Here is a 23748-nt window from a genome sequence, read left to right as displayed (position 1 = left end):
ACTCCTTTACTTTAATACAAGTTGCTGTTTTTTTTCTCACAGAAATCACATAGTTTCTGGGATATTTGCTCTAAACGATCTTTCTACCTCCCCATCCCCACGACTGATTTCCCTTTTGAAAAGGACACTTCCTGTTTACACAACCAATGATGTGAGGGCGAAACATCTTATGTTTACCATTAGTCCCAGTGCAATTTTGTCTGTCTTTGAACTTTGCTATGAGATTTTGTTTATCATTCTGTGTTTCTCTCTTTTTATCCAGACAACCAATGTTGCAGGAGGAAACATAACTTTTGGAGATATGGCAGCAAAGAATGGAGTTATACATCTTATTGACAAAGTAAGCCTCTAGACTCTTTCAATTTTGGTCTCAAATAAAAACACGTACAACTTTGGTTGTCATTTACTACAAATTGTAAAGGGCAAACTTATTGATGTAATGATTTTGTGTGAATATGCACACGCAATTGCAGAATAAATGCATATGCACAGATTGAAGAAATGTGCCACTGTTGTCCTCTCCAGGTGTTGATTCCTGAGCGACAGATGAGTGAAGGTTTACTGGAGGTGTTGAGTCAGAGGTCTGATCTCTCTCTCTACCGCAGCTCTCTCTTGGTGAGTGTCCAGTCTTGTAGGCTTGCCGCACCTCAAATGACAATAACCGTACTCTGCATATGGCTTGGACTGTTGTGAATTGTGTTTTTGAATTGTATTTATTTTGCCAGAAACATAACCTGACTAACGAAATGGAGGAGTCTACGGGCTATACTGTGTTTGCTCCGACAGACAGCGCAATCCAAGAATACCTCAGACGAACGGGCAAGGAGTCACTGGTATCATACTACTTATAACCACTAAGGCTTTGTATATTTGTGTGTTTGTATTACGAATATAGTATCTCATTCTTGTGTGTGTGTGTTTATTCCCAGGGGTTAAACGTGACCCAGTATCACATTATACTGAATGAGACTCTAAAAGATGGAGATTTGGTGGATGGACTGTATAAAGATACTATGCTTGGCTTCTCGTACCAACTGGGAATTTTCCGGCAAGATAAGAAAGTAAGTAATGGGTAAATTATTTTAAGTCAACCTGGTACTGTAAATCAAATGCTCAGTCATGGATATATAATGGATTTCTCTGTCATAGTTGCTTGTAAATGAGGCTGAGGTGAACGTGACTGATATAGAGACCAGTAAAGGAGTAATCCACACAGTGTCTGCTGTCCTGAACATCCCCAACAACCGCTGTGACAGAGCTACCTCCAAAATGTTCACGGTGCAATATATCTATTCAGCCTGGTTATTTTCTTCTTTATCCTTTAAATAGCCATTTTAAATATGTATATTGTGTCTGTAGGGACGCTGCATGGACTGTTTCCACCCAACTGAGAACCCTTGCCCTTCAGGAACAAAAAGACTGGTGTGTGCACACATAAAGTGGTCCCAAAAATGTTTGTCAAGATTTCATTTTAAGATATGGTCATTTTCACGATTCACTTTTATACTCAAACTTTAAAAAAAAAAAATCAAATCTGTCATTTTTCAAAAATGCATTTATATTGTCTGATATCAGTTTGATTGGCTGAGACATTCATACAAATTGATACATTTGTTCACTAATAAATTCATTTTATCAGATTATTTTATTTTATCAATTGTAATCTTTATGTGAAATATTGATATTTTAAAAATGAAAATTATTTTCAAGTAACTTCTGTTTTATAGATTTAGCAAAGCGGTAGAAGTCTGTCTGTCCACATTCCCCTTTGTGGTGCACTAACTGGGTTGGGTAAAAATAATGTTTCCTATTAATTGTTTATCCTCAGATGAGGCCAAAGAGAAGATGCATGTACACTCGAGTATATCATGAAGAGACACTGCTGACCATTGGATGTAAAGTTCTTTGTGAGAAAGTCAACATTGTATGTACATTATACATTCTCTTCACATTTATTCTTGCATTATTCACATGCGGCAGGAGCTTTTTGGAGTTTCAGAATGGAAGAAATGTAGGGTTTCAGTATGATATCACTGTTTCTCTCTGTTTGCAGGAAAGAAAGTGTTGTGAAGGGTATTATGGTATCAACTGCGAGAAGTGTCCGGGGTCAGAAGGTCAGCCCTGCTTTGGCAATGGTGTGTGTGTAGACGGGATCAACGGCACAGGGGTCTGTCAGTGCAACCAGGGTTTTAACGGCACTGCATGCGAATCTTGCCAAGATGGCAAATATGGAATTCACTGTGATCAAGGTATCAGAGATTTAAAAGCTTATACTGCATATTCTGTGAACAGTTTTCTCATACAATATGCACTATCTTTCTGTTTAGAGTGTAAGTGTGTCAACGGACGCTGCAAAGACAATGTGGATGGAGACGGCAGCTGTGCCTGTGATCTGGGCTGGAGAGGAATAAACTGTGCCATTGGTATGATTCTCACCTGTCGCAGTATTCACTGGCTCAAAGTATTTGGATGCCTTTCACCATAGTATATAGAGTATATATAAATATATTGTAATCTGTAAATAAAAATTAAGATATGTTAACTTTTTTCAGCTATTACATCAGATATGTGCGCAGGAAAGTGCCACAGCAGTGCAAAGTAAGTTTGCTTTCAAAATACCCACTACCAAACAGGTAGCATGTTAAAACCATATTTTTATTTTGAAGTACCTTGGAATAACATGTACATACCATAATGTAGGAATATGGTAATCATTCAGTACCATAGTTTAAATTGAAGTTCTACAGTACTACACTATCATCTGTATCAAAAGCATTCTTGGGTGAATCTAATGAAGTCTATGGATAACATGTCATATCAAAATTGGATATTTGACATATCAAAAAAATTCCCATTAAAATAGTCAATGCAACAAAAAAAATGTGTTAGTCTTAAAAATAAGCATTATTGTCAAATATTTAAATTTAAATTTTCTATTTGATTATCTTTTAAAATGTAATTTATTCCTGTGATATCAAAGTTGAATTTTCTTCCAATCATGATCACTTCAGAAATCTTTCAAATATGCTGATATTTCTTATCACGTATTATTTATTTGGAATGGGAATCTTTTGTAACAATGTAAAAGTCTTTGCTCTGTCACCAGACTTTTGCAATTTGGGGTGAAATGTGACCTCTTTGAAAAAACAATATTCACTCTGCAGACATAAACTTGAGCTTTTTTTCCTTTTAAAATTGTTTCAGCCAACTTTTAGAGGAATCTTTACAATTAGCAATAGATGCACCCTCTAATTGAGGGAGTGGTTTGAAATTAGTCAAATTGGTATCTGAAAAACTTTTGTTTTTCTAGACCTGCTTCAGAAGAGGTGTACACCTGTTGCCAATTTTCCTCATCTACAGTCGGTTGAGCACTTGCTTTTTAATGTTTTGCGAAATGTCCACCACGTTTTTGTGACCCATACATTCGATGGTCTTTAAATATTGTATTTACATTGAGCTTGAGTTGACTTGTGTTTGATGTGTGTTGTAGCTGCTTGCTGAACGTAGTGGACAAAATATATTACTGTAGTTGTGCTGCAGGATTTCAGGGCAATGGCACATATTGTACAGGTAAACATCTCAAGAAACCTTCAAACACTTAAATAACTGTCGTAGCCAATGATTTAAAATGTTGATATAATATATGTTGTTATTTCCAACAAGCGGTGGATGCATGTGCAGAGAAAAATGGTGGTTGTTCTGTCAATGCTGTGTGCAAGCGTACTGTCCCAGGACGGAGAATATGTGTGTGCCACTCTGGTTATGCAGGCGATGGAAAAGTATGCGTTTGTAAGTGTGTGTTTAATACTCAATTTGTAGACTAATGTACTCACAACACCACTGTCCTAGGTTTAAATGTCCAGGAAACACAATGTAATGTGAAAGTACTGTTGTGCATTTCAGAAGAAAGGTAAACAATTGTATTTGTGTGTGTCTGAAGCCATCAATCCATGCCTGGATGGTAATAACGGGGAATGCCATGCAGATGGTGACTGCATACATACAGGCCCTAATAAGGTAGGAGGTTAATATACAGGTCATCCACTAAGCCAGCAAACAATCACATACAATTCATACAATGCATTTCCATTATTTTATTGCATTAGTGAAGAGAACTGGACAAAGTCTGCATTAGTATAAAAGGGGCAGAAAAGGAAACGTATGACAAGACATTAAACAAAATATTAAATTTGATTTTGGAATGTATAATGACCTGGATATGATTTTGACAGACTCACCCTTAGAATAACTTTGAATTGATGGAAAGATTTTTTTCCCCCTCTTCCAGTCAGCATGCTACTGCAAACTTGGCTTTTCGGGGAATGGAAAGCAATGTGAAGCCATCAACGTCTGTAAAGAGGTACATGCTGTTTTTGATAGCTGTATTAAAATGACTAAATTAGTTCTCAACTGGTTTCACTGCACAACCTTAAACGCCAATCGTCTCTTAAGTCAAATGATTTAATCTATCATTGGTTACTTAAGGTTTGGGAATGTCAATAGTTTGACTAGAACAGGCCCACTTCTACATTCATTTCAGCGTCAGAACCCACCAGTTGACAACCACTGTATTACATAAACTTGACATTGTGGCAGCTTACAGAATAGCATGAATAACATGGCAGAATAGTCACACAATTACTTGTTTTGTCAGAAAAATGGAGGATGCCACAGGTATGCCGACTGTACCATGACAGGACCCCAGGAGAGGAACTGCACTTGTAGGCTTGGCTTTATTGGCGATGGAGAGAGTTGCAAAGGGACCCTGCAGAAGGTTTGAAGTACAGAAAACAAACAGGCACACAAGTGAATATACCTTAACAGTCAGTGCAACTAATTTTTCTTTTTAGGAGATCCGAAACAGAAATTTAGGAGAATTTTACATGGGACTGGTGGTAAGCTGAATTTGAGTTTACACAATCTTGTTTTTTACTCTGAGATTGTGATCTGACTGAGGATTCTTTTTTTTTTTTTTTTTTTTCAGAGGAATAATATTCCTGAACTCGGAAGTCGTGGGCCTTTCACAGTCTTTGTACCCAATTCAGAAGCTTACAATTTATCAGAGGTAAGACTGAGTGCGGATATATAATGGCAAGAAAGTTAGTGAACCCTGTGAAAATCTGACTTCTGCATTGATCACTCAAATGTGGTCTGATTCCAGTAAGTTCAAGACAAACACAATCTCACTTAACTTACCTTTAACCCCATAACTGTCACCCCCCCTTTTTTCGCATAGACATAAAAATCATTATCCAAACTTAAATGGTTGTAATTCAAGAATGCTTTGGAATATTGACCTATGGTTGGTCTTGTTTTTTTCCAGACATTTTCCAGATTATTGTAGAAGTGTAGAAATTATTAAAAATGAAACAGAAAAAAAGTTATATAAGTTTAAGTTTATGAAATTATTTAATGTAAAAATATAATTATTAATATTTTATATAAAATATATATATTACAAAACATATTTTACTCTAAAACTGCAAGGAAATTAAAGCCAAAAATCTGAACAAGTTGTGTTCCAAATTTTAGGTTGATATCTCAAAAAATGAGTTTACAGTAAGATTTTATTCGGGCGCAGTACCCAACTTTTTCACTAGGTGAACACCAGACTCCATTACTGCCCATATAAGGGCGCCTCCATTTTCATATATGTTTTGAGTGATCTGAACCATGTATTTCCATAATTTTCATACAATTTATGAAGTAGACATCCTATTCAGAAGTAGTATGGGTGGTTTGGCAGTATTTGATTTGAATTAAACCTCTAATAAATGCATAAAAAAGACCACATATGTGCATTATAGCTCGCAGCCACATCACAAATCGAGAATACATAATATTTTTCTTTATATTTAAAACATTTTCAGACCTTTTTTTCTCATAAAATGGAATTGGTGTTATCTTTTGAACTCTTGGCATGAAAACAAACTGAGGTTTCTACCAAATTTTCATAATTTTTTCATGTTTATTGCTATTTCAAAATAAAGGCCTAAATACTCCTAATGAATATGAAATATTCTTGTTGCAAATTGATAAATTACTGCTCCTCTGTAATTTATTTTAGAAAACAGCCACCAAATTTGAAAACTAGAGATTTTAAGCTTTCAAATGATATATAGTTTGTCAATATTACTTTAGGTTTTTACTAAGATATTATTGTTTTAAATATATAGTGGCAAACGTCCCACCTGTGGGACGGTGACACTTAAGGGGTTAAAGGGATAGTTCACACCTCCCAAAAAAATAGTTCAATCATTTACTCACCCTTGTGCCAATCCAAACCTGTATGACTTCTGCGAAGCACAAAATATATTTTTAAAGAACACCGGGAAACAAACATCATTGGAGCCCAGTGACTTTCAATGTATAGGGGAAACGAAAAGCAGAGACATGTCAATCTTTTGTTTCACAAAGGAAAGAACATCCAATAGTTTTGGAACCAGCTATGAGTCTGAGCCAATTTGGCTTAGACTTAACTAGTAAGAAACATGACATTAAAAAGGCCAAAACTTACCATTAGCAAATGCAGGATATATCAAGCTAAAAGAGATGAGACAAATTACCTCCTACGAAACAAAAACAGGGAAAATTTTTTAGCTTTATTGATGGATTCAACCTTTTAAAATAGAGATCCACTTACTTGAAGCAGGTCCATGAGCAAGAAAACTGCTCACACACTGCAGTGAACCATCTTACAGTAAATGTCTGAAGCTGGTTATTTAAATGGTAGCAGTATCAGGAGCATGCGTGCTCATTGGCTGAAAAATTACATGCCTATTAGCTCGTTTGCACAGGATCCAAGCTCATTGGCTGACAATTGACATGCCTATTAGCTCATTTGCAAAGGATGCAAGCTGATTGGCTGGCAGATTACAAGTAGATGACCTATCAGCTTGCGCCATGACTGGCTGGAAGAGTATACATCAAGTGCCATGTGATTGAACATTCATGAAGTTTCATGAAAACAAAAGCTCCAAAGAATATGTCCAATGAGATTGTCACTGAGCCAAACTCAAGAAGAGAAAAAAAAAAAGTCCTAATTCTCTTAAAAATTCTTTGGAATTAAAACTTAAATTTGACCTGGTCATGGACAGGTTTTCTGTGATTCACCTAAATGGCCTTTGACTGTACATGATATCTGTCTCTAAATAAGTGTCAAGAATAGTAAGATGATATTGTGATGTGATAGTGGGTTTCTTTAATGTTACTGATTAGTCCTGCTTTTATTTAGAGGACGGAAGTTGTAAAGAGGACACGCTCTGAAAACGCCCAAATCCTGAGGTACCACATAGTGGCCTGCCGTGCCCTCCTGCCAGAAGATCTCATGCAGCCTCGTAACCTGACCACACTTACTGGTGACATCCTCACCATTACGTACTCAGAGGTACAGTGTACCTGATGCAAATACTCAGTATGATGACTGCATAAGATATATATTTAACTCATTATCTGTTTCCAGGATACTATTTACATCAATAACAAAGCCAAGGTGGTGTTCAGTGATCTCGAAAGTAGCAATGGGATTTTCCATGAGATTGATAGTGTCCTAGTGCCTCCCAGTTTCCAGATTCTGAAAGACAGAGACAGAGACAGCTCACCGGTATGTCCCCACAGAATAACTCTGACAATATTCATAATCCATTTTATGATTCATGCCAGTGGTAATAAAGCAAGCATAAAATAATGAAATAACAATGATAGATTTTTATTTTCATTCTCCTTTTTTTTTCTGAAAGCGTAACCTCTCAGAAGTGGTCAATATCCATGGCTTCAAGACATTCTACAAGCTTCTCGAGGTAAAATAAGCAAAAATATCCCTTTTTTTAACTTTTCTAAATGCTCTCCAGTCTACACAAAATTTGGCTAAAGTTCTTATCCTTTGTATTCCATTTATTGTATTCCATTTATTCCTATTATATTACATTAATTGTTATTTTTAAGAAGAACCCTATATTTTCTAATGAAATCCACCGAAGTTTTATATTAAGTTTTGTTTGTTTAAAGGACACAGATACATTGAAGTTGGTGATGGACCCAATTCATCAGCCTGTCACCCTGTTCATGCCCACGGACACTGCAATGGCCGCCCTGGCCCAAGAGCAGAAAGATTTCCTGTATGCGATGCATAACCGTGATCAGCTTGCTGAGTATCTTAGATACCACATCCTGCATGACACCAAGGTTGGACTCTATCCAGTGTATTTCATTTTTTTGGCAAGACTAACTCAACATTACAGGAAATTCAGTGTTGACTCACTAATGCATCATTTAAATGTATTCCAATGAATTGTGTGTCCACTAGCTCCTGCCTGCAGAGCTCATCCATGCCAGCTCTTTAAAAACACAACAGGGCTCAGATCTGTCAGTGGCCTGCATGGGGGAAGAGCATATAGTGAGTACCTTTTGAGATAAAAAGATTTGTCTTGGGTATTCACATATCTATTTCAGTTTATTTATTTTTAATTAACCATGCATCATGTTATGCATATTTATCATTCAGGGGGAGCTTTATGTGAATGATAAAAGCTGTCGGATTGTAAAGAGAAACCTTGATTTCAACGGAGGCCTGATTTATGGCATTAACTGTCTGCTGAACCCTCCAAGCCTTGGGGGGCGCTGTGATTATAAGCACACACTTGATTTCACTGTGAGTCCTAAAAAAGTTCTATTTTTACTGTTTACATCTAACAACATCGGCTGCATTTAACTCCACTTTTAGACATGCACTCGTAAACATACGGATGTATGAAGATATGTTTGCAGCCGACACTGATTTAGAAAACACTAGTTTATTAATAAACAATTAAAAAGCCTAGTTATTTTTTCAGACACGTTTATTATCATTAGCCTACTTTTGCTGGTGCTTTGCAGATAGATTTATGCATGCGCTTAAATAGGCTTTATTCCTCCATGCACCCAGTATTTATTTCATATAGGCGACTAATTGCTTAAATAAATGACTACTAGTCGACTAGAAAAATCTTTGGTCTATGGCAACTCTAATCAATACATTTAGTTGACATTATTTACTTATTATTTATTCGATACTAGTAATTAGTATCTAGCTCTTTACATTTAATTAGTTGAGTTAACATAAAAGGTTAATGAACGAATACAATAATAAAATAAAGATTAAATTAAGATGCTAACCAAATATTTCTAGCATTGCTTGTTGCTTCACTCAAAGGACTGTTTTTAAGGTGACAATCCTTTATACATGTGAAGATTGTACTGTATCTTGAAGATTGTTGTATTGTATTGTATTTTCTGTTATAAAGATGATTGACATTTCGTTAATCAAAATAGTAAGCACATAATGTTGTAAAAAATAAATAACATATTATGCATAGATGCGTTTTGACTACTTTTTGTATTTTGTTTAATTATATCTCTACGACAATCTGATGTATTCCACTTAATACACAGAAAAAACTATATACAATAAGATTCATTAACAACGTACCGCCTGCTGTTCTTCTAAAATGAGGGTGGGCCACAAATCTGTGAGTACAGTTTACAAACCTGTGAGAACGGATTGCGAAAGCGTGGGCACGGTTTATGAATTTGTGGGTACAGATTGCAAAAACTGAAGACGTGATGTCAGATTACATTTAATTTACCCCCAACCAGATAATACTTTAATACCTTATAAATAACATAATACCTTAAGATGACCTTTTTTACACAATTTCCATAGCTCCATAGCGGATTCCAAGTGATAAAGGGCATTAGGGCGTTACATTTAAACACATTGCAAGAGTTCCGCCAGTAGTGGTCACTCGTGCAACGTGAGCAATGACATACATACGAGTGATCGAGATGTAGGGAAGTTAACAAGGGAGAGCATAAAAAATGGACTTAAACGCAGCCATCGTAGTGCATTGTATGATTTGCATAGTATGTACTGTGCAATTTGTATCACTGCTAATGTGATCAGTTCAAATCAATCTACCTTTTTGGTTTCTTGAAAAACATTGTGCATTTTGTTTTTTAGTTGGCTTGCAGGTATTGTGGTCGCCCTGTGTCGGATTGCCCGCTTGGAAGCAAGCCAAAGGTAATTTTCATCTTCATCTGAAGCTAAACCTTAAATGAGTATTTTATGGAAAGAATATTAAGAATATGTTTACCATAATGGTAAACCATAATTTACCATATACGGTATCTAGTCAGCTCTTATTAGTTGTCATGAATTTATTGTAAAACTCTGTACTAAAACTCTGGGTTAAAGAGCATTTTTTCCTCCATTGATATATTTCCTATTTAGGAAGTTAGAGCAGGACATTTTTAAGGGCCCTTGTTTGTTTTTTTAAATAGCCAATAGCCTAATTTTGTCACAAGTACTGTATGATCCATGATTTGCTACTATCGGACACAGGTGGAATTGGGGGAGGGACATTCTCAGTCTGGAGAGCGTTTTTTTTTTTTTGACTAAAATTAGATATTTTTGTTTACAACACTAAAAATCATGAGTAATCAGTGTTTTTGTCTCATAAGACTTTCCATTATAAATGGATATACACTACCGGTTAAAAGTTTGGGGTCAGTAAGATACAATACTTCTATTCAGCAACGGATGCATTGAATTGATCAGTGACAGTAAAGAAAATACATTTATAAAATGTTTATAATGTTACAAAATATTTCTGCTTCAAATAAATACTGTTATTTTGGACTCTATTAATCAAAGAATTGTGAAGAAAAAAAATCATTACCACAAAACAAAACAAAATCCTACAAAAATATTAAGATGCACAACTGTTTTCAGCATTGATTATAAAATGATATGTTTCTTGAGCAGCAAATCAGCATATTAGAATGATTTCTGATGGATCATGTGACACTGCAGTAATGATGCTGAATATTCAGCTTTGCATCACAGGCATAAATTACATTTTAAAATATATAGAAAGCGGTTCATTGTACTAATGTTTCACGATATTACTGTTTTTACTGTACTTTTTAGTGAATGCGGCCTTTGTGAACATAAGAGACAAAAATAAAAAATCAAATTCAGTTAATCAGATAATGCTTTTTAAAATCCATTTCAATTGTGCTTTCAATCTAGGGAGAACAAAAGTGTGTCCTTCCAGATTTGATGTCCAGGTATCCAGGATGTCAGTCAAGGTGTAGTATAGTCGTATGGAAGCCTAAGTGCTGTTCAGGGTACTACGGCAGGGACTGTCTTGGTAAGCAGTGTCTCGCTGTACTATTCACAGTAAACTGTTGTCATATATCCCAGTTCGAACTATTGCTATATGCAGATTTTACATCTCAAAAACCTCATTTTAACTGGGTGTGTAGACTTTTTCTAGCCACTGTATTTAGAAAAACAGTTATTTTGCCAGTTGATGAGCATGATCCTGTTCTCCAGCATGTCCCGGGGGTCCAGGATCCCCTTGCAGTAACCATGGCAAGTGTGACGAGGATCATTTAGGCAATGGCACCTGCACTTGCGATGCTGGATTTATAGGTGTAGCCTGTGAACTTTGTTTGGATGGCCATTTTGGACCGGATTGCAAAGGTAAACTTTTTTCAAAACAATTGTATATGTGTGTGCGTATGTATGCATGTATGTATAGTTGGTTTATTTCCTCTCTTCCTTAGCCTGCAACTGCACAGAACATGGGTCATGTGATGAGGGTCCTAAAGGTACCGGTTCATGTTTTTGTGAAGAGGGCTGGACTGGTCCACAGTGTGAGAACAAATTAGGTACGGACCTTCTCATTACTCTTTTTGTTTTGGGGTTATATAACAGACTACAGAAAGACAAGCATTACTTTATACTGGCAAGTCCAGTTCACTCTGCTTGTATTTCTGATGTTACAGCTGATGGTCCTGTTTGCAATCCGGCTTGCCATGAGAAGGGCGTCTGCATGGAGAATAATACCTGTATCTGTAAACCCTTCTATGAAGGAGATGGTATCACCTGTACAGGTACATACATGATGATCTCAATAGCAATAGTAATAGTGATGATAAAACAAGAGTAGAAACTGTCCACTAACTTCTATCTGTTCTGCAGCGGCCAATATGTGCAAGTACTGGAACGGCGGCTGTTCCAAGGATGCTAAGTGCAGTCAGAAGGGGGAGAAGGTCAGCTGCACGTGTTTCAAAGGTTACTCTGGCGATGGGTTTGTGTGCACACCCGTCGACCCCTGTGCGGATGGTGAAAATGGCGGGTGTCACGAACATGCTATCTGCACCATGACCGGAGCTGTAAGCAGAACTTTCTCTTTCATTATAGCTCTTTAAACTGAATGTGGTCTTTATAAGTGGGGTCTACACATCCATAAGCATATGTAATGCGTGTTGGTCACCAGGGCAAGAGGAAATGTGAGTGTAAAAACAACTACATCGGCGATGGGACTGATTGCGAAGCAAAGCTGTTGCCAGTCGATCGTTGTCTACAAGATAACGGACAGTGCAATTCAAATGCTCAGTGCACGGACCTGCACTATGATGGTGTGTATTCTTCATATAACTCCTGCTTTTATAAAAGTAACTTTATTTTTCATTTAAAAAACTAAATTTTCTATTGTAATATATATAAAAAAAAAAAAAAATGCATGTGATGGCAAAGCTTAATTTTCAGCATCATTGCTCCAGTCTTCAGTGTCACATGACCCTTTAGGAATCATTCTAATACGTTGATTTGGTAATAATATTGTTTTTGCTGCTTGATATTTTTGTGGAACCTGTGATACACTACCATTCACAAGTTTAGGGTAAGTGTTTAAAAAAAGAAAAAGAAATTAAAGCTGCAGTCGGCAATATTTTTTTGATCATATTCACTGAAACCGACACTATGCTCCGACAGAACAACACAAATCTGACTGTCAATCACAGTTCGTGCACATGCCACAGATCCCCCTCACGCACGTTACAATATACACGCACTGACGAGCACAAACTAAATTAAACAATTAAAATTAACAATTAAAAGTCCCCTCAATCTGCCAGACTTTCCGGCTGCAGGTTTAATAGCTTTTTTCACCTAGGATGCTTTAAATTGATCAAAAGTGACAGTAAAGATATTTATGTTACAAAAGATTTCTATTTCAAATAAATGCTGTTCTTTTGAACTTTCTATTAATCAAAGATCTTGAAAAAAAAATGATCATGGTTTGTACAAAATATTAAGCAGCAAAAACTTTTCAACATTGATAATAATAATCATTATTAATTTAATCAATGAATTAATTTATTTAATCAATTAATTAAATGTATTCATTACTTGAAATTAAATGTAATAAACTGTATACCATATTCTCGACAAAGAATACATGCAGTGATGTCTATGAAATTAGCCTAAACATAGTACCTTATGTTTGTGGAATAGACTTAACTGGGTGTGTAGACTTTTTCTAGCCACTGTATTTATAAAAAAAAACAGTTATTTTGCCTGTTGAAGAACATGATCCTGTTCTCCAGCATGTCCTGGGAGCCCAGGATGCATTAACCATGGCAAGTGTGATGATAATGCCTGTTGTCTAGGCTCACTAGGTTTTGAAACAAAGTTAACAATTTTTTCCTTTGTTTAGATAAAACATTAGGGGTTTTCCATTATCGTCCCTCAAAGGGAACATACAAACTCAACTACACAATGGCGCAGGAGGCCTGCAAAGAGGCAGGAGGAACTATCGCTACCTACACACAGCTGTCATATGCCCAGCAGGTGCCGCTCCTAAAGAAACACAATCATTTTAGGCTGCTGTACATTAGGGCCCATTGTATGAATGTTAAAGTGTGTCTTTTCTCTTATGCTTGTCCTGCAGGCAGGTTATAACTTGTGCGCAGCAGGCTGGCTTGACAAAGCGAGGGTAGCATATCCCATGAGCTTCTCTAATCCAAAATGTGGCTTTGGACATGTGGGTATTGTGGACTATGGCATTCGCAATAACCTGAGTGAGACGTGGGACGTGTTCTGCTATAGAGTGAGAGGTAAAAGTCCTCATGGGATATATGTGAAGCTGTTCTATCAGTATTTACAGGCAGGGACAAACTTGGGTTTAGACGGATTGTGTGTGTTTCAGATGTGAAGTGTGAGTGTAAAACTGGCTACATTGGGGACGGATACTCCTGTACAGGAAACTTGCTGCAGGTTCTCTCAACCAGACCAACCCTGTCTAACTTCCTTTCTGTGAGTAGAGCTTCAGCTATTGACAGAATGACCGGTAATCATTTTGACTCATCCCTCAGTGTAAAAAAAAAAAAAAAAAGGTAATAATTTTTGCTGTAATGGACTTAAAATGGAAGTCGATGGGGCAAAGCTTTCCAGAGGGTTTAAAAGCTGAAATGTGAAGCTTGTTTTTTTTTGTAAATTATAGAAATTATTTATTTATGGGCATGGTGAATCTTCTAGGATGTAGGTATCTGACTGCTCTGTCTTTTTCAGCAAATCCTGAATTATTCAACTTCTGCGTCGGGAAAAGTGTTTGTGAATCGTCTAAGTAATATTACTATCCAGTCCACTCTGTTTGTACCTGATAATGATGGTCTCTATAACAACCAGGTGACTCACACATCCACCTATTATACTTTTAATTTTTGTTGCCATTCGTTCTAAATTTAAAGTTAAATGCAAAATAAACTTTGTACAAAAAATCTAATGTAAATGTAAAAATGTCAACTCTAAAAATGTTTGCAGACCTTCTCGGTTAACGTCCCTTATGTGTTCAACAGACTTTGAGCGGCAGAGACATAGAGCACCATCTACTGGATGGGAGGGCTTTGGTACTGCAGGCACTTATTAACATCACTCATGTCCGAACACGACTGGGACAAAGCCTGACCATCACCAGCATCCCGGATCTCCAGAACCCTCAAGTAATGGTGAGGATATAAGTTACTTCATGACTTAATTTGAGTTATATGGACACACTCTTTGATCTGCTTGTCATCACACTCTTGCCTTCTTTAGACCTCCTCAGGATACATCAATGACCGTTATGTCATAGACTCCGACATTTTTGCATCCAATGGGGTCATCCATGTTCTTCAGGGCCCATTAAAAGCACCTCCCCCTCCACCTCCATCCATCCACCCGGCTCATAAGGCTGGGATGGGCATCGGCGTCCTGGGGCTCATCATCCTCATCGTTGCAACTGGATTTGTGGGATACAATTTCTACACACATAAAACAAAGCCATTCCAGTTCCACTACTTCAAGGTAATCCTTGTTTATGCATATTGTTTGTGTTCACATCTATATATTAAGGCTGTCACTATTTAGAGGAAAAATAAATAAATCGCAAGGTTTAACAAAATTATTCTACTCAACATTATTCACACAAATGATTTTGTGTATTAGATTAATTGCGATTACATATTTTAATTGATTGACAGCCCTATTACATATACATATTTTTTGTCTATATGTGGTGTGTTTATATATAATTATTTTGAATTATTATAATGTTAGGAGGATGAAGGGGAAGATGTGAACCCATCAGAATCCAGTCCAAACATCAGTAATCCTCTATATGACTCTGTACCTGCCACAAAAGAACAAACTCCGACGGTCAGTGAATCAAACGTAAGTAAAGCAGCTTTTTACCCAGAATTAAAGAAACAGAACGTTCCCCTAACGTTGGGGACAATATAAGAGTGTTCAGGAAACATTCTCTGTAGGTTAAAAAGTAGCAGGGAGGTTTTTTTTGTAATATCCTAAAATTAACCTAGTATGCATAACTTTCTCTAATGGTTTTTAGGTTTTATTTTTATGACCATAAACTAACCTCCCCAGAACCTTGCAGGAAGTTTGTGTGTGTGTAAAAACCTCAAAATAATCTACCGGTATACAGAACATTCTATACTTGTTATTTATCTATACTTGGTTTTTTGTTTTGTTTTGTTTTTTAAAGAACACAAAACGTTTTCTAGTGGTTATTTTAAGGTTGAAAATGATGTTCCCAGAACATTTTGGGAACAAAAAATTGTTTGCTGGCTATAAGTTTATGGTTGGTTAAATGCTGGTAATTTTTATCATGTCTTACAAGAATATACTCTTTCCTTGAATAAATGTGTTCACATTGATGTTCATTAAAAAATAGATCTGTTTTGTCTTTTGCAAAAGGGTGAAGACAAGCATCAAGTGATTTCCAGTGGATCCTATGACCTTCTCTGTATGTAATTATGGAATTATTTAAATCTCCAGCAACAAAGCAGTCGGACATTCCTGGTGCAGTTCTCTTTGAGAACATGAGAGGACACTGCGAACTCCACGTCATGGGACAGTGAAGTGCTAATGTAGACAATCTGAATACTGAGGTTGTGTATGCATGTTTACTTTTGGATGAGAGAGAGTAATTGAATGTGTAAATGTTTTGAACTTGTTTACTAGCAGACTCTAAATTCTTTTGTTCTACAGGCATTAATAAATGTCCAACACACAATGTTTTAAATAAAAAGCACAAAAAAAGAGAGAATATTTTGGAAATCAAACAAAAACTGTGAAGGTTCTTTCTATGTACTATTTGAAAAAGTCTTTTGGGGTTACAATCTTTGACACATGCTTAATTATCCAAAGCACCTAAAGTACATGCACCTGAAAATCATTTTCTGTTAAGTAAAATGCTAAGAACTTACATGCTTTAGGAGATTGCCTATGTGAAAAGTTTGTGCGGTTTGAACTCTTGACACAGGTTGTATACTTTAAAAAATAAAAAGTGCATATTACAATAAAAAAAAATCTAAAAAATCAATGCCTTTTGGAATTTGAACCAGAAGCCTTGGAAGAAGGTAATGCTTTAGGAATTGTGTGAAAATGGTCTGTTATACATGATTTGGGGAGCAACTAATGTATTTTTACCTTTCCTTTTATGACAATGCCAGCCTCTCTACTCAAAACTTTGCTCTCTTCTCTTTCACTAAAGTCCTAAGCGATAAAAAAAATACACGTTTACACTTTGGGCATGTGAACACATCATCAGAGATTGTATATGTCGTCCTCATCATTTGCGAGCTGACTGACAACCTTGAACACAAGGTTTGTCGTTTCATTTTGATTTATTGATGATGATAAGCTAATTGACCACACGAGGGAGCTGACGATCACCTATTAATTGCCTTAAACGTGTGTCACATTATTCAATGAATATGGACCTTTGCTTGAGTATGAAAATGTTAAAGGAACACTCCGACTTTTTGGGACTTTAGCCTATTCACCTTATCCATACATAGTTAGATAAGTTAGATAAGTCCATACATACCTTTTTCATCTCCGTGCGTGCTATAAGTCTGTTTGACGCACCCACCGCTAGCCTAGCTTAGCACAAAGACTGGATGTAAATGGTTGCAGCTAGCATACTAATCCAAATAAGTGACAAAATAACGCAAACATTTTCCTATTTACATGTTGTGATTTGTATAGTCACAGAGTGTACAAAAAACAAAGTCACATGAGACACAGACATATTTTAACCGTATAAATACTGGGAACTATATTCTCTGAAGGCAAAGCACTGCTACTTGGGCGGAGTGATAACCGCAGCACCTGAGACGCGCTCTCTGCTCCTCACCACGGCTCGTCTCAGGTGCTGCGGTTATCACTCCGCCCAGGTAGCAGTGCTTCGCCTTCAGAGAATATAGTGAATATAATCAATGAGCCAATTTGAAGCAACTTTGAGTCGGTTGGTATAGGCTACTATAAAATAGAGAAGCTCGACTCATGGTAGTATGATGCAAACTTGTATCTGCAGTTTGTCATCCGCTCCACTAGACGACAGAACCCGGATTCACTTTAACCCAAATTCCATTCGAATCGACTGATCAGATGTAGGCTACTAGATTAGAACCTGATTAGAACCTTCAAATGCCACACACCGATCATGTCCATGTGAGTCATGAAAACGACTCGGTTACTAACGTAACCTCGGTTCCCTGAGAGGAGGGAACGAGTATTGCGTAAGCTTATGCTATGGGAAAACTCCTTTTCTCGAGAAATATTGAAGTCTTTATGTAAAACGCATTGCAGCTGCACAGCATACAGCAATGAGCGAGGCAGCTCGGTCATTGGCTGTGCTGCGGCAACTGCACGAACCAATGACGGGGCGACTCTGAACCCGCTTCCAATGAGCGTGCTTCGCGCCCACGCGCGTCAGAGCCCGCCAAGATGGGCGTGGCCAAGGGCTATATATTGGGCGCCCCGTCGTCTGAGTTCTTTAGGTTCAATCGACTGAAGCAAACTGACCAAGCACGGCAGATTACGCAATACTCGTTCCCTCCTCTCAGGGAACCGAGGTTACGTTAGTAACCGAGTCGTTCCCTTTCGAGAGGTTCCTCCTATTGCGTAAGCTTACGCTATGGGAACGCCATGTAAAACGCCGTGCGTGCTGACTTCGCTTCTATTAAGCCGGAGGCCGGTGCCTGAGCCTTTGAGCGAAGTAATTATCCAACGAGCCAGCCGAAGGCGGGCTTTATAAAAGGACAACGTGGAACGGCCCGATGGGCGTCCAGAGACACACACAAGCACATTTTTATGTACTGTCATGTATGAAAAATCCTCCACATCAGTTTCAAAGATGTGATTCTATGAGGGAGGAGACAATGCTCAGCATGTACACACCCCAGCCTATGCATAGTTAGACCGACAGTATGTTAGAGTGCAATGAGGGGACCTGTAGGTTATAAAACCTGATAAATGTGGACGGTGAGGCCCAGCCTGCAGCCGCACAAATATCTTGAATGGGTATCCCACTCGACCACGCCCACGAGGAGGCCATGCCTCTCGTAGAGTGAGCTCTGATGCCCAAGGGGCACTGAAGGCCCTTGGCTTCATAAGCCAGCGCTATAGCATCAACTATCCAGCGCGATATTCTTTGCTTTGACACAGCCAGACCTTTAGTGCGGCCGCCAAAGCATACGAACAACTGCTCTGTCTGTCTGAACAGGGCAGAACGTTCCAAATATACTCTGAGTGCCCTGACCGGGCAGAGTAAATTAGCGTCACTTTCGTCTGCTGGGGACGATAGCGCGGCCAAAGATATCCCCTGTGCTCTGAAAGGAGTAGAGAGCACCTTAGGAATATACCCGTGTTTTGGCCTGAGGACAACCCTGCTGTCGTTAGGTCCAAACTCCAGGCAGGTAGCGCTTGATGACAGTGCGTGCAGGTCGCCCACTCTCTTGACCGAGGCGAGAGCCATCAAGAGAGCAGTTTTGAGCGAGAGCTGTTTAAGGTGCACAGTTCGGAGGGGTTCGAACGGGGCACGCTTAAGTGCGTCCAGGACCGTGGCCAGGTGCCAAATCGGCACCGAGGGGGGGCGTGGGGGATTTATCCTCCTGGCGCCCCTCAGGAAACGAACAACTAGGTAGTTTTTCCCTAGTGTGCGTCCTTCGACCGGTTCATGTGATGCCGCTATGGCAGCCACATATACTTTGAGCGTGGAGGGGGTGCGGCCTGCCTCCAACAGCTCTTGTAAGAAAACGAGCACACTCGGTACTTCGCATGTCTCAGGATTCAGGTTCCTGGATTTACACCAGTCACTGAACACCTTCCATTTCTGGGCATATAAGCGCCTCGTAGAGGGCGCTCGTGCCTCAGTGATGGTTCTCAACACTCCACTGGGGAGGTTCCCGGGAATCCGTTGAGGGGCCACGCATGGAGGGCCCACAGATCGGGGCGGGGATGGAGGATCATCCCGTTGGCCTGCCTGAGGAGATCTAGCCTCAGTGGAATCGGCCATGGGGCAGATTGCATCATCTGCATCAGTTCTGGAAACCACGTCTGGTTCTTCCAGAGTGGGGCTACCAGGAGCACTGCACATTTCTCCTCCCTGATCCGACTGATGACCTGAGGTAGCATCGCGACCGGAGGGAAGGCATACAGCGGGCGGCTCGGCCAGACTTGGGCGAGCGCGTCTGTGCTCTTTGAAAAGAAGAGAGGGCAGTGCGCATTTTCCTTGGAGGCAAAGAGGTCGACCTCTGCTCTGCCAAAGGTTTGCCATAACCACTGAATCGTCAGGGGGTGGAGAGACCATTCTCCTGGGAGAACTTTGTCTCTGGACAGCATGTCCGCTCCCTGGTTCAGAACACCTGGCACATGCGCTGCTCTCAGCGAGCGCAGGTTGCGCTGGGACCATAGGAGGAGCTCCCTGGCCATCGAGTGCAGGGAGCTCGATCTGAGTCCACCCTGACGATTTATATGCGAGACTACCGTCATGTTGTCCGTTCGGACTAGGACGTGCTCGTCCTTCAGGTACGGGAGCAGGGCTCTGAGAGCCAAAGCGACCGTTTTCAATTCCAGACAGTTTATATGTAGGCGCTTCTCCGGGTTTGACCACAAACCGGAGACAGGCCTGCCCTCGTAAAGGGCCCCCCAGCCTATTTTGGAGGCATCTGTCATGATCATTTTTCTCCTTGTGTTCACGCCCAAACTCACGCCGGACTGATACCAGTCGACAGCTTTCCAGGGCGTCAGGGCTTTTATGCAGCCGTGATTTGCTCTGATTAAAAAGTGGCCTGAGCGCCACGCGTGAGTGGGGACACGGCTTTTGAGCCAGCGTTGGAGAGGACGCATGTGCAACAATCCTAGCTGGAGTACAGCTGATGCTGAGGCCATGAGACCGAGCATCCTCTGAAATCGCTTGACGGGGGCGCGCGCACCCGCTCTGAACGATGTTGCAAGGCGCCGGATAGTGAGCACGCGCTCTGATGAGAGGCGTGCCGTCATCTGCACTGAGTCTAGCACTATTCCCAGAAAAGAAATATTCTGGCTGGGGGATAGCATGCTCTTTGCAAAATTGATTTTTAGACCTAGGCACTCTAGATGACTGATAATCCAAGACCTGTGTGTCACTAACTGGCTCTCTGATTGTGCTAGGATTAGCCAATCGTCGAGATAATTTAGTATTCGCACTCCCCGCTGTCTCAGGGGGGAAAGTGCTGCATCCATACATTTCGTAAATGTACGGGGTGCCAGTGACAGGCCGAATGGTAGTACTGTGTACTGGTATGACTGTCCCTCGAAAGCGAATCTCAGAAATGGCCTGTGATGAGGCGCTATTGGAATGTGAAAGTAAGCGTCTTTCAGATCCACTGACAGAAACCAATCCCCCGGGCGAACTTGCGCGAGGATATGCTTGGTTGTTAACATTCTGAACGAGCGAATCATTAAAGCTTTGTTCAGATGTCTGAGATCTAGAATGGGGCGGAGACCGCCATCCTTTTTCGGGACGAGAAAATAGCGGCTGTAAAAACCTGCCTCGCTCATAGAGGGGGGGACTGTCTCTATAGCGCCTTTCTCTATCAGTTTGAGCATCTCGGTGCGTAGAACATGTGAAACATCTTTTCTCACTTTCGTCTCTACCACTGCTGTGAAGCGGGGCGGTCTGCGAGCGAATTGAAGCGAGTAACCGTGTTTTATTATGTTCAAAACCCATTTCGGCATGTCGGGGATATTTTCCCAAGCTTTCGCTCGCACAGATATGGGCTGAATGCTGGCCGGGGGCGTGTCGCAGTGACGTATGGCTCCCGCCAGCGAATCGTTCTGTGTTAATACCGAGCTTACAGCTCTCAGCGGCGCGGGCGCGCGCTGAGCAGCTCTGTTGAATGCCGAGTGCAGGGGTGCGTGTGAGATTACAGGCACGCTCGCTGTAATGCTCACAGAGTGAGATGGGGAAATGTTTAACACTGTGTGTATAGTGCTTATGGGTGGGGGTGCATAGACTGTGGTAGGCACGCGCGCCACTTTCATAAAACTTCCCGCTCGTGGCGGGAGGTTTTTGGCCATATAAACAGTGTTTGTGAGTTGGGGTGCGTGCATAACAGCGGGCACACGCGCTACTCTTATACAACTTCCCGCTTTTACTGGGGAAGTGTTTATAACTGTGGGAACAGTGCTTGTGTGTAGTGGTGCATACGTGACAGTTGGCACACAATCTACATTTATGGGGCGTCCAGCTTGAGCTGGGAAAACATTTGGCACTGCGTTGACAGTTTTGATATGTGGGAATGCGCACTTTGGTGTGGACACGTGACCCTTTAATGACACAGGCAGAAAATAGCTCTTTATGTGATTTCTGTGTGTCGCCGTAAAAACGGTGTTTGTTTGCAGGTGGGCGAGCTGTGTGGCTGGCACATTGGCTGCTGTATAGACATTTCCAGCCGCCTGTAAGGGGACTGGGTAATGCTTTAAACGTTTTGGAGAGAACGGTCCGGCTCTTGCGAGACACGCGCTCTCCCCTTTTCTCCCTGTAGCTAGGAGGACTTACGAGGCTCTGGGTTCAGCACAATCTTGGGCCGAGGTCCCCGTCGCTCGGGCGGTTGTTTCCTGTTGGCAGAGCGCGAGCGGCGTCGAAAATCCGTTTCAGGTTTGGGCTAAGAGACGGGGGGCGCCGTCTTAGCTCGCTGCTGTTGAGGCGGCCGTTGGCGGCTCTGCGATGAGCTAGATCGCTTGGGCAGGAAGTGATGCATAGCCTGTGAGTCCTTACGGGCTTCGGTGAAGCGCTCGGCGAACTCCTTCACCGCTGGTCCAAACAGGCCGCTTTGGGAGATAGGCGCGTCGAGAAATGACGCCTTATCTGCATCCTTCATCTCTGTTAGCGTCAGCCACAGATGGCGCTCAAGGACAGTCAGGTTAACCATAGCACGGCCGATGGATTGGGCGGTGGCTTTTGTAGCTCGCAGCGCTATGTCAGTGGCGCTGCGTAGGTCCTTAAATGCCTCAGGATCGGGTCCAGACTCGTCCATACTGCGGAGAAGTTTAGCTTGAAACACCTGGAGGACAGCCATAGAGTGAAGCGCTGATGCAGCTTGGCCGGCGGCGGCGTATGCGCGACCGGCGAGAGCTGAAGTAGACCGGCAAGGCTTCGAGGGATGAGAAGCTTTAGCTTTCCATCCAGCGTTGGAGGGTGGACACAGATGATTGGCCACAGCCTCCTCGAGGGGCGGAGTCCCCTCATAGCCTCTTTCTTTCGCGCTGTCCACAGAGGAGAGCGGCAAAGAAAAAGAAGGCTTCAGGCGAGCGGAGTGCGGGGCTTTCCACGACTTCGTGAGTTCGTCGTGAACTTCCGGGAAGAAGGGGGAGGGTCTTTGTCGAGGGGCCTGTCGGCGCCCCTGCAGTCACACTCGGGACATCCGCCTCGAGTAAGGGCAGCCGCTGCGTGGTCCGGTCCCAGGCAGCGGGCGCAAATGATGTGACGATCCCCGTCCTGAAGAGGGCCTCGACACGAGGCGCAGGAAGGCATTTGAAACAACGCCTTGTTAAATTTGCTCTTTTAGAAAGTGTCGCGGGGGCGAACACTGAAGCTTTTGAAAGGATATTAGATGATGCGCGCCGGATGGCTTAGCAGAAGGGCGATCGAAGGCGGCTGAAGGCGCCGGCGTCCTCGAAGCAGTCCTGCTGTAGGCTTGTCGACGGCGGCGGCGAAAAGACTCCAACAAATCCGGAGGATCCAGCGAAGAGAAGGTTCTTTGCTGAAGGAGATTAAATCTGAAGAACTCAGACGACGGGGCGCCCAATATATAGCCCTTGGCCACGCCCATCTTGGCGGGCTCTGACGCGCGTGGGCGCGAAGCACGCTCATTGGAAGCGGGTTCAGAGTCGCCCCGTCATTGGTTCGTGCAAGTTGCCGCAGCACAGCCAATGACCGAGCTGCCTCGCTCATTGCTGTATGCTGTGCAGCTGCAATGCGTTTTACATAAAGACTTCAATATTTCTCGAGAAAAGGAGTTTTCCCATAGCGTAAGCTTACGCAATAGGAGGAACCTCTCGAAAGGGAACACCGTTTTCACGGCGACCCAGAGATA

The 23748-nt window shown here is 41.1% G+C and overlaps 1 protein-coding gene across 1 annotated transcript in view; it reads left to right on the top strand.

Moving 5' to 3' along the window:
• Positions 1-16135, top strand: part of LOC130089886 (stabilin-2-like) — a 31442-nt gene extending 15307 nt beyond the window's left edge. Inside the window, exons 30-68 of the mRNA XM_056257452.1 lie at positions 43-151; positions 263-340; positions 526-615; positions 726-833; positions 930-1061; positions 1150-1278; positions 1360-1422; positions 1829-1924; positions 2054-2249; positions 2328-2423; positions 2553-2598; positions 3491-3570; positions 3664-3789; positions 3941-4017; positions 4289-4360; positions 4655-4774; positions 4851-4895; positions 4985-5065; positions 7235-7387; positions 7463-7603; positions 7740-7799; positions 8008-8184; positions 8306-8395; positions 8504-8650; positions 9998-10057; positions 11069-11189; positions 11375-11524; positions 11608-11712; positions 11830-11937; positions 12026-12219; positions 12324-12465; positions 13545-13678; positions 13779-13944; positions 14037-14143; positions 14399-14515; positions 14686-14835; positions 14924-15172; positions 15425-15538; positions 16079-16135. Of these exons, the coding sequence (XP_056113427.1) occupies positions 43-151; positions 263-340; positions 526-615; positions 726-833; positions 930-1061; positions 1150-1278; positions 1360-1422; positions 1829-1924; positions 2054-2249; positions 2328-2423; positions 2553-2598; positions 3491-3570; positions 3664-3789; positions 3941-4017; positions 4289-4360; positions 4655-4774; positions 4851-4895; positions 4985-5065; positions 7235-7387; positions 7463-7603; positions 7740-7799; positions 8008-8184; positions 8306-8395; positions 8504-8650; positions 9998-10057; positions 11069-11189; positions 11375-11524; positions 11608-11712; positions 11830-11937; positions 12026-12219; positions 12324-12465; positions 13545-13678; positions 13779-13944; positions 14037-14143; positions 14399-14515; positions 14686-14835; positions 14924-15172; positions 15425-15538; positions 16079-16135 (4486 nt within the window). The remainder of the gene's footprint in view (positions 1-42; positions 152-262; positions 341-525; positions 616-725; positions 834-929; positions 1062-1149; positions 1279-1359; positions 1423-1828; positions 1925-2053; positions 2250-2327; positions 2424-2552; positions 2599-3490; positions 3571-3663; positions 3790-3940; positions 4018-4288; positions 4361-4654; positions 4775-4850; positions 4896-4984; positions 5066-7234; positions 7388-7462; positions 7604-7739; positions 7800-8007; positions 8185-8305; positions 8396-8503; positions 8651-9997; positions 10058-11068; positions 11190-11374; positions 11525-11607; positions 11713-11829; positions 11938-12025; positions 12220-12323; positions 12466-13544; positions 13679-13778; positions 13945-14036; positions 14144-14398; positions 14516-14685; positions 14836-14923; positions 15173-15424; positions 15539-16078) is intronic.
• Positions 16136-23748: the final 7613 nt, after the last annotated feature.

Source organism: Rhinichthys klamathensis, unplaced genomic scaffold (genome assembly GCF_029890125.1).
Source record: "Rhinichthys klamathensis goyatoka isolate OS25496 unplaced genomic scaffold, OSU_Roscu_1.1 h1tg000139l_1, whole genome shotgun sequence".
Taxonomy (NCBI): Eukaryota; Metazoa; Chordata; class Actinopteri; order Cypriniformes; family Leuciscidae; genus Rhinichthys; species Rhinichthys klamathensis.
This window is presented reverse-complemented; position numbering and strand designations above follow the sequence as displayed.